The 11530-nt window shown below is 37.2% G+C and overlaps 1 protein-coding gene across 2 annotated transcripts in view; it reads left to right on the forward strand.

Moving 5' to 3' along the window:
* LTBP1 (latent transforming growth factor beta binding protein 1) overlaps positions 1-11530 on the forward strand; it is a 187520-nt gene that overhangs the window by 45963 nt on the left and 130027 nt on the right. Inside the window, exon 3 of one of the 2 annotated variants that reach the window (XM_009880398.1) lies at positions 6814-6981. In XM_009880398.1, the coding sequence (XP_009878700.1) occupies positions 6814-6981 (168 nt within the window). Of the gene's footprint in view, positions 1-6758; positions 6982-11530 lie in introns of those variants that run through there. The other variant, XM_009880397.1, reaches the window with a different exon arrangement.

Below are 11530 nucleotides of genomic sequence, written 5' to 3' on the forward strand. Positions count from 1 at the left end.
ATAGATCAGAAGGAGATTTGAGAGATCTGTGCCCCTTTGACCTGGCTTGCAGACTGGGTCTGAGTGGGAAGTATCAATGTTGGGGAGAAAATAAGTTACATCAACAGAAGCATTTTGCATAAGCTGCATTTAAGTAATCCTGCTGCTCTCCCCAATACTGATAAGCCTTCAGCTGCAGTAATGTCTAGTTTTGGACAGCGTATTTGAGGAAAGATGAGGAACCAAGTGAGTGGTATGGAAAGCAAAACAAGAAAGAACGGAGGTCTGCAAAATATGGCCTGTTAGACTGGAAAAGTTTAGACGGTTTTGATCTGGAGAAAATGAGACCAAGGCAGATTCATGGTAGCAGTCTTCAAGTATGTTGGAAATTGATCCACAGAGGAATAAGGTTTTGTCAGAGTTCGCTATAGATAAGGCAAGGCAATAATACACTTGAATTGCAACAGGAAAAATGTGGGTTAGGTACCTTTATAATGGGAGGTTGAAGCACTGGAATGCATCTCCTAGGGAGGCTGTGGGATCTGCATAACAGAAGGGTTTTGAGAATAGGCTGGACAAACCTTTTCTGTGATGCTGCTCTTTCATCCTGTGTTGGGGAAAAAGAAGAGAAGGGGAGATTAGGTGATCTCTGAGTCTCCTTCAGTCCTTTGTATGCCTAGGAAGGGCTGTGTTCCTCTTAGTGTGTAATCTGAAATTCAGGTAAGATCTGCCTCTGGTCTGTATGTGAATCTAATGTGTCTTTATCTCTTGTCTTTTTTCTTTTTCCTTTTTTTTTTTTTTTTTTTTCCTCCTTTGCGCTTAGCATTAGTAAATCTTCCAGGCTGTGATATACTGTTGGGGTTTGGGCTGAACCAGCCACTGGGCAGAACGGCAGATGCTCTCCCCTCCCTCTTCAAAGAGAGGCAGGAGAGAGAGAGACCTCATGAGTTTAGAAGGAACTAAACTACTTTAATGAAATATTGATAATAAAATGGAAATAAAGAAACATACAAAACTGTATCAAGCTCCCAGGGTGACAGTCATGACACCGGCTGGCACTGGGTAAGTCCCAGACTGGACTCAGTGATGGATGGGAACCGGATTCCAGATCTGGATTCAGGATCAGGATCAAAGGCAGACGAACAGACAGAGTCCTCCTTGGACGCCAGCCATTGAAGAAAGCAAGCTGACCCTTTGATCCCTCAGCCTTTATACTGAGCATGAGGCAGATGGGATGGAATACCCTGTTGGTCAGTTTTGGGTCACCTCTCCTGTCCGCTCCTCCCTGCAGGTGGGACCCCTCTACGCTTTTCCGCTTCCGACCCTCCAATGGGGCACATAACCAAGTTAATTGGCCTTGGGTGTTACAGCAATAAGTACAAGGAAGAGCCTCTCTGCATACCATGCCTGGGCATCAACTATAAACATAGGTATATCACTCTGAGAGATAACAGTTTCTGCAAAATATGCTGTTAATTTCAATAGTTAGAAGAGGCCTAACTAAAAAGTAAAAAAATTGGTACTGTTTTACCTCAAACCAGGACATATACCAAAAGAGGTATGATAGGCAAGTTTCAATGTATTCTGATCTTTGGGAACTAGGTTTGGGGGTTTTTCTGGTTTGTTTTAAATTGATGACTAAGTGGTGATAAGACAGAACTTCCTCATATATTGTCGAAAGTGTAAAAAGGTCATTCAACAATAGTTCTAAAAGCTTAACTATTTTACTTACGCCATTGATTTTTATACAATGTCAGCTTTCCTTTTGGCTGAATAAGCATATCTAGTAGTAAAGACTAAGCCAGGTGGACTGGTGAAATAACTGGGATACACCTGTTTTAGGAAATAAGTAATTTCCTCTGCTTCTTTTCTTTATTTCTGCCAGCATTTAATGAAGAGAGAGTGTTGGTCACCTGATAATTTAAAATGTTGAATCTATTTGCTGTTTAAAATCCTACCAGCTTTGATTTGAGAAGATAGATTTTTCCTTCCAAAGGTCTCCTCATGCATCATGGTTCTCTGAAAACATGAAATTATCTGAGATAATCTATTGTCTTTGGGAAGGGAATGTAATTTTAAAGTAGGATCTTCAGGTCTGATGAGATTCTGTGTAGATATACAAATGAAAACATGCTGGGTTCAGTGCAGAAGTAGGGCGTCATGAAAACGGAATGGTGTATGTCATTTTTGGAGGTATTAACGGAAAGCCTACAGTTTGCTTAGTTGTGTTTCTGAGATTTGCCTCAAGAATTTGTCATAAGTGAATGGTTTTTTTAAAAAATAAAATAAATAAAACAAAACTAAAAAACATCACAAAACAAAAACACCCCGCAACCCCCTCTAAAAGTAGAGTCAGAAAGAAGTTTTGTGCAAGGATTATGGGAGAGATGTGTAAGCTCTACCAGCTGAGTCCACAGTATAAGCTACTGCTTCTAACTTTTATTATGAATCCTTTTGATTAGATCACTGTGAAGCACTAAAACATCATACACACAATAAAATAATAATTTTTTCAACACGTTAAAATATTTTCTTCTCCTTGCCCCACTTCACCTATGAGACAGTACAGTGTAGTCATCTTTTTAACTGAATACCATTTCTGATTTCGCTAGTGTTGCTAGCCCATTGTCTTCCCGCAAAACAGGGAAATGCCACAAATCTTCTGAGATCCACTACAGCTATTGAATACTGTCTAGTTAAATCTTTGCAGAATGCTGGAGCTGTGAGGGTAGCCATAAAGCCAAGGGAAAAAAAAAAAAAAAAAGTGTTTATAGAAATTCTTCTAGAAAGAAATGAAGGCTGAGTAGCATTACAGACAAAAGGACTCAGGAGGTTGAGGAGGAATCCTTCCCCTTACACAACTCTGCCCAGGCATGGCCGTGTGAGCTGTTGTTACCACCTGGACCTAAAACCTGCCACCTGCCTTGTCTTAACTCATTTACCTTTTCTGTTAATGCAGAAAAAAAAAAGTCAGTTTGTCATGATGGTCAGCGGGGGTAGAAAGGGTTCTATGAAGAAATCCTTTTGCTTATATTTTCCATTTCTCCTGCAGTTGTTGGATCATAAATTTATCACAGCAGGAGCTTGCTGTGTTCATAATATTATATCATAGTGTCTTACAGAGATGGAAAGAAAATCACATACATGCAGTGCCAATTTTCAGCTAAATTCTCATCACTTTACCCAGGCATCTTTCTTTTTGAATCTCACTCAAGAGAGTTTCACACATTCTGGAAATTGTGGGTACATTCTTCCACTGGTCTCCTTTGACAAATGTATCTAAAAGTACTTAGGTATAAGTGAGCCTGGACTACAAGGCATGATGGTGGTGCAGTTGGCTGAGCCTCCCTGTTGATTTGCTGCCTAGTTCAGGGGTGGAGCTTTAGCCAGTATTAGCAATCCTGATTGTCCTGTCTTTATTAAAACAACAATCTGAGTTTATCTGTAGTTCTGCCATTTTTTAGTAGCTTTGCAGTTTATTCGATGTTTGTATCCTCTGCTTTTGTTGTCTTTCATTAGGCTCATTTATTTATCTAGTCTCACATTTGTATTTCTTCAGTCTGGTGTTACACTTAAGAGCAGAGTGAGGTGTTTCATTTCCACATGTTCAGAATTGGTTTTGAAGAGTTTATGATACATTTCTGTCTATATATAAAAAACTCTAATGATTCCAGGTATGTTGCAGTGCTGTAGCACCATCATTTTTTCCCAGAAATGAATTTGAGATAATATAAGTTGTAGATCTCGTCATGTCTGTGTCACAGTGGCATCATCAGTAAAGTTTCTGGAGTTAAAAGAGGAAAATAATCTGTATGCTACCTTAAAAATGCACTGTCCTTCTTTAATATGAACTAGCCCAAGACCAAAAGAGGTCAAGGCTATAGCAGTAACGGGCTTTTTCTAGCTTGAAATTGTGGCTTATAACATTAATACTGCCAAACCAGCTAAGACATATTCAAGGATATAGTTTCTCATTCAGAATTAAATCACCCCCTCTTTGGAGAAGGGTGGGGTGGAACCACAGATGAGAAGAAAGGGAGAAGATTCAAGGAAGTCCAAGAGTCTAACCTTGTAGAGTTTCCGCCAAAAGCTTTTCTTTCAGGAGAAGGGGTTTTGGTCTGTTTTCAATTTAAATCTACATATATTATGGTCACCGTTAAGATCCCTGAACCTTAGGATGTGTGAGGATAGTACTGCCTACTTAGTTATGACTACAGAGAAGAATGAAGATAATGTCTCTGCCTTGAGTCACCCCCTCATACATTGGTCAATTTTCAGCTCAGCTTCTTCATCGTTAGCTTTGTATCCTTCCTAAATGTCTCCAGAAGCATTGAGGAAGTTAAAAGCTGTGGCCTCTTAGTCAAGGAGAAGAAAATAATGGTTTCATTGTGTTTTCATAAATCTGAGAAAGATGGAGAAAATCTTCCCACGTCAAAAGAATACGAAGCTGTCTTATTTCTGGCTCTTTGCAACTAGTGAAACAGGAATATTTCTGAGAAATGAATTTGTTTTATAGTAAAAGCATTGCTGAATAATGACTTGAATATTATGTAGGGGCTAGGACTTGTATAATGTTGGTTTTCAGACTACTTACTTCCCTGAAAAGCTGCATTTAAATATTGTGTCATGGATACTGTTTACCCTTGTAGATAACTGGCCTGTGTTTTTGAAGGTACTGTTCAACTGCTGTTCTTCTGATGTTACTCCCAAACTTACATGCTAACATTTTCTCACCCAAAAGGGGTGAGAGGCAAACTTAAAATTTCCATTCAGTCTCAGGCTAAAGCATCTCTTCTACCAAAAAAATTATGCTGCAGAATTTTTCTGATAAAACTTGAACTATGTGATAAAAATTATGTCTAAAATATGATTTTTCTTATAAACATTGTGCCCAAATGTTGCTACAGCTCAGGACTGTGTATGAAGAATACCATGAAGGAAAATTAAATCATGGTTTAGTTCCACCTATACTGGCAAAGACAAATTTATATATATTTTTTTTTAGCTCAGCTGGAAAACTTCTGTGGGTCCCCCAATACTAGTTTTTACAGTGTAGGCAGGACTGACTTTTGTGACTCAACTAACCATGTTTTTTTAATTAGATCACATCCTAAAGGAAAAATGTAACCAAAACATCTGAAAATATAAAATGGATTTGGCTTTTCAAGGAAAAGATATACATAAAACTATGCAAATAAAATACAAAGATGGCAGTATTGCTTGTGAAGCTCTGTCTAACAAAAGGAAAGCTTAGAAGTTCTAGTCTTAGCAGTTCACAGGTCACTTATGTCTGTTCATTGGGAAAGGTATATTAATAATTTTCATAAGAAATGCTTGGCATCTAAGAATCCAGAGTGTCTTCTAAACTGATTAAAATGACAATACTAGCCTTCAGTCGAAATATTATATTTCTCTGTCTGTATGTCTGGGCAGGGCTTTTTCTAAGTATTGTTTTGGGAGAATAAGGTAGGAGCATCTGTACTACAGCTGCTGTTCAAATAGAGCAATGTCTTTACTGTAGACAAAACAGTTGGCACAATTGTTTTAATTTATTTGTTTATGAGGAGCCAGAAATAAGAAGGCTTTATATTCTTTTGAAGTGGGAAGATTTTCTTCATTTTCTTGAGATTTTCAAAAAAATGTTTGTCCAGAGGGTATTTCATAAACTAGGTTAGAAAACTATCCAGCAGCTTTTTTATTTCTATGACATGAGGAAGAAGGAGATTCTTCCCTTTCTGTGCATCATTTCTTGGGCTTGTTAGGTTTGATATAAAATATTTATTAATAGTTTCCACAAAGATGCTGTGATATATTTACAAGAACTTGCTGAATTTATTAGTAAGTGTGCAGAGGACAAATAGTTTTCTTTTTAAATAATTGCAAATGGAATCTGTTCTTTTTCCCTAGTTTTCCTAATGAGTAGTTTTAATCTTTTTTTTTCTTCAGCTGTTACATTTGGAATCAAATATATCTGGTTTTAAATCAAATTTTGTAACAAGAAGTTCTTCTAATAAGCTTAATTTAAAATTAGTGTTTGCTCAGTCTTCATTATGTTCAAGTTTTTAAAATGACTATAAGGTAGTATATAAAAAAACAGAATCTAGCTGTGTTTTATCTTTTGAGCTCAGAATGAGAATTTTCAAGTATTGACACTTACTCACCCTTTTCTCTGACGGAGATATTTATTACTTAAACAAAGGCTGACAGCAAAGCTTAGTCTAGAATATGTAAATCCTTGTGGAAAATTGGTGCCAAAAAACTGTGAAAAAATGGGTCCAGGCAGCTGCGTCACAAGGTTTGACCACTTCGGGCTGGGGTGCCAGGAGATTTGAGACAGATGTTTTCAGACATGCTGCATGCCTAAAACATTTCCAGGGGTCGAGCTACAAATAGTGACTTAATAAGTGCAGAAACAGGAAAAGTATGCAGGAGGACACAAGAGTTTATTCACCCCTAGGTGCACAGCCAACCTCTTTACATTACATCTGCCTGTCAGGGTTGGCTATTTAAGCTGTCATGCCCTTGGTATTGCGCTTTGTCTGCCTGTGAATAAAGTGCAGCATTGTGATTACTAATCCCACTCCAGTGACTTGACTTTAAATGTGGTTTTGGAGCGGATCCCGGAGTTCTGTTTGCTAAGCTTCCTACTCCTGTTTCAGAGACACCACTGGAGATCTATGAGAGAGAGCACTGCAGACTGCCCTCCTCCTGTAGACCTGTCGCCTTTTTCTTCCCCCCCGCCTTTATTTTTTTTTTCCAAAACTTTTTGAAGGAAATCAATGGATACCAAAGTGATCTGTTTATTTTTCTTTTTTTCTTTGCCTCCGCTGACAGTGGGAAATCACACTGGTCGCATCAAGGTGGTCTTTACACCCAGCATCTGTAAAGTGACTTGTACCAAAGGCAACTGTCAGAACAACTGTGAGAAGGGAAATACCACCACCCTCATTAGTGAAAACGGCCATGCTGCTGACACTCTGACAGCCACTAACTTCCGAGTAGGTAAGTACCCTGAAACTGCATTTGTCCTTAGCTGTCCTCTCGACAAACAGAGGGAGGAGATGTTTTGTTATTAATACCAGTTGTGCATCTGCTATTCTTTGTTTGGAGGGCTGTGCTGAGTAGGAACCATTGTATGTTAGACAAGCTTTCTGGTATCCTTCGGAAATGTTCCCAAAAGTTTCTTTTGTGTCATAGAAGACTGCCATATTTTTAATTTGAATTTTCAGCTGCAAGGCTACAACAGGCACAGCTAAAGCTTTTGGTAAAATTCATCCCTCAGAGTTTGTGTTGGTAAATAGAGAAAATGTCAGATTGTATGAAAAGTTGTGTTTCCTCTTTTTGCTTGTTGAATAGTTATCAGTTGCACATAAAATCTAGCTAACATAGTGAGTCTGTCTTAAAAAAATTGTTCAGGAGTTCCTTAAAACTACAATCCTTTTTAAAAATACATCAGCTTAAAAGTTCTTCTTATTGCCGAATCAGATTTCATGTTTGTCATTTTTAGAAACTGAAATAATGTTAAGTCCATTTGAAGTTACTGAAGCCATTCATTTCCCTGTTAATGTTTATTCTTTCTGCTTGCTCAATAAGAGTATCAGCAGTGTGCCAGTCTAAACCCTACGACTGCTTGACTGTGTTGAAACAAATCCTGAAAGCTATCTAGGATAATGGTTAGCATATTTTAACTGTACAGTATATCATATTGGTAGGAATTTGTGTGCGAGCATTAGTCTTGTAAGCTAAGAAAAATACAGATGTGTGGATACATACCTAAATGCTTTTAAATTTGTTGTTTCACATTATGATATCCTTAACTGCTCTTGGAAAGTATTTTGCTGCTATCCTGAAAATATCATAGTATCAGTTTCTGAAAAAAAAATATAATTTAAATTAACTATTTTGCCAATTTGTACTCAAAGAATGCCAGATATGAACATTGTAATTTTAGTCTCCGTCTACTATAAACATAATGTCAGGCAGTGCTGAGGCTGGCCAATACTGCTCTTTTTTAAAATGCACTATATTTCAGGCTCTGAGGGGGGAAAAAGCTATTCCAAATTATTCTTCTTTTCTTCCGGACAGATGATACAAAAAGCAGTTCCCTCTCTTAACACTCCTACTAGACTATGAGACTGTGGGTGAAAGCTCTTGGAATTAATAACACATTCCTTCATAATATGCATGTTTGTAAAAATATATATGTTTTGGACTAATAATAATAAAATTGGTGCTTTAAAAGAGCAATACAGCACATTTTGGGTTTGTTTATGGATATTCTGAGGCATTAAAAAAGAAAAGGATTTTGTAAAGGAATGGTAAATCAAATAATTTAAACTTGTGTTTACTGTCAGTACAGATTTTTACCAATCTTTTGGCAAGAATCACAACTAAGTAAGTTTTTTGTTTAATTTTCTGATGACTGTGAAAGGATAGGGCTATTTTCCCCCACTTTCGTTTGACCTAATTTTTTATTGAAATTATGAAATGCTGAGAACGGGCAGTCATGTAATTTGTCTGCTATGTAAATCTCTGCTGTAACATGACCTTCTCTCAAATACTTGAAAACTTGGAGAGTGGAAATCGACCTGTGAAGACATGTTCCATACCTTCCTTCCTGGCCTCAGGCCATGCAGCTTGTGATGCACTCTGTACAATAGGCTAGTAGTAATATTCAACAAAAGCAGCCTATAATAGTATTTGATGAAAAGATAAGGGAGCGTTATGTTTAAAAATGCATTAAAACAAGTCTCTACACATGTATAGAGATTTTTAATCTGCCTGTAGCTATCTATCTTTCCTGTTACTTTAAAGGACCAAAAGCCTTCACCACAGCTCTAAGTATTGTCATTTTTACAGACGAGGAATAAGAAGGAGGTCTAAACTGTGACTTCAAGGCTCTCCAGTAAAAATGCAGAGTGAACTTAACTTCTTCATAGCCAGAGAGGAGAGATCCTACACCTGTAGATTGACTTCTGGTCAGATTTTCAGGACCTTTTGCTGATTTTCAGGACTGATTGCAGATTTTCAGGACCTTTTGAATCAGGGTTTAAAATATATACTACTGATATGACTTTTATATGTGTTCTCTTAAGTAGTGCCTCTCATTAGCTTAGGCTTGTCTCGATAGAAATGTCTCCTGATACACAAAGCAGAAGTAATTTGGGTCTTCTGACATCATTTCTTTTTGTTATATTTTTAACATGTGTATTATGTTTTACTAGTGCTTTTTGCTTTTAAGTCCCTGTTCTAAACTTGTTTACTTACTGTTTATCCAAAATTCCTGGAAATTCTTATTCTGATCATTTGACATTTTAAAAGTGCAACCATGAAACAGAATGCCGTGTCAGAAAATACATACTTAAAGCAATGAAAAGCACTTTTTCAGTATGGTGGGGTTTTTTTTAAAGTATTTGTTCTTCTTAAAACCAGAAAAGATAAATTCACATGCCCTATTTGGGAAAACTAACTTCTCTTACTAATAATAGATACCTACTATGAGTGGGAAAATTAGGAAACTGCTTTAGGTGGTTAGATCTAAGTGCATTTCTGCAGCAGGAGCAGCATTCCAATACACAAGATTGACTTTAGATACCCTGATGACAGATTACAGTTAGCCATCACTTTGCTTTGTTCTAAATAATTCTAAACTTTGTGCTGAACATTGTAAACACTTTTAACTTTCAGAGAGAATAAGCTGCAGTGCCTGTACTAAAGCTACTCAAGTTTTTCCATGGGTTATTTCAGATTCTTAAAATTTGTTCAGTTTGTCATTTCAGCTGAAACTTGGTACCAGTGAGTCCAGGAAAGGAACAAATCCTGTTTCCTGAAAATTTTATAAGATACGGATAAGCCATTAAAAACTAAAACCCACAACAAGAAACAGATTGGGGGGAAATGTAGCTGTTCAGGTAGCTGAGATTTTGGCTGTTCTTATGAAGAGCCTCTAGCATTTCAATTGAAGGTGATGAAAGCTTGGTATTTAAAAGGAAGGATCTCCTCGATTGCCAGTCTGCTTCAGTGAAACTTTGGGATTTTTTTTCAGTTTCATTTTGTGAATGGGATATGTTGCACAGTTAAACTAACTAACCTCCATTATTTCATTGGCTTGGAGAATGAAAGCATTTAATCTGAGCAGAAACTTCGGCTGAATAGATGATTCTCCTTATTCTACTGCATTGATGCATGTGCAGTTTGTATGGTATTTCAGTCCTGATATATCTACAGAGGCTTGTAAACCAGGATCGATATATGTGCATAGGAAAGGATGCGTATAGAATAACATATGAGGTTTCTGTCTCATTCAGTGTTGACGTTATTCAGTGATGTGTCCTGTTTCTCCTCAAAATTATTCCACATTCCAAAATAACTATTTTTGAGATGAATTTTCTCTCTGTAAAGAGTGGGAGGACAACAACTAATTTGTAACTGTAAAATGAAGCAGTAAGGAATTAGGAAGTGGCCAAATTTATGTTCTTCATGCTCTTTAATTTTTTCCCTATTGTGCGTATGTATTTAATTATAGATTTACAGTCTCTTTTTTTCCACAGGATCCCCACCTCATTCATTGCACAGGAATGACAGAACTTAGTAAAGGAAGCAGTCATTTAATACTTAAGTTTATATTCACTGTTCATTTGCAGCCCTGCATCTCATTTAAAGCAGTTCATTCAAACGGTTTTAAATTAAAAGTTAGAAAGAATTGCATGCTATTCAGTGGAAGTGCATAGCTTTCTGTAGAAATTTCATGTCTGAGCGCTTGGCAGTATCTGTTTCAAACAGGGAAATAGCAGCATTCTGCAGATACCAATCAAGGAGAATTTAAGAATTTTTTCCCCAAGACCATAGGAGACGATTGTGGCAGAGGTGGTGATAGAATTATTGCTGTGCTACTTCCCTTTATGTCACTCTTTAAGGTTCATCTGCACCTCTTATTTTAACATTCCCTTCACCTTTTCTTCTGATCCCTTGTCATATAGCCTGCACAGTTGTCCTTCCTCCTGGCTTTGCTGTGCACGACAGTAGTTTACTTAGACTGTTATTGGGAATGATGGAATATTTTGTTGTGTGCTTTCCCTTGGAAAAAGGACAAACCTTTAGGAACCCTTTATTTCTTGTTTAATTGAATTTGAATGCAAGTTGAAGTGTTTCTCCTACAGCTTCACTGGTCTTTGTAGGAAATTGTGAGGTTGAGAATGATGTCAGATATGGGTGCTGTGGCCTGCAGTCTGTGTGAGCCATTCTTCCTTGCGAGACTAGAAGAGAGTGGGAAGGTGTTTATCTATGCTCCTTTCTTCTCATCTACAAAAGGTCCACTTGTCTCTTGTCCTATATTAACATGGTAATAAGGATCTGCCAGACATCGTTTGGTGATGTGGTGTCATTGTGTCCAATGTGAAAATATATTTGGTCCTTTGTATTTTGAAGGACCAGATATGTTTATTTAATTGTAGATTTCAAAACTTTCAGCATTTATCACAGTGATCTGCATATCCTGTACTCTGTTGCAATAATCCTCAAATTATATTGCCTATTGAATTTTGGCACTTTC

This window comes from Charadrius vociferus, unplaced genomic scaffold, assembly GCF_000708025.1.
Source record: "Charadrius vociferus isolate BGI_N301 unplaced genomic scaffold, ASM70802v2 scaffold62, whole genome shotgun sequence".
Taxonomy (NCBI): domain Eukaryota; kingdom Metazoa; phylum Chordata; class Aves; order Charadriiformes; family Charadriidae; genus Charadrius; species Charadrius vociferus.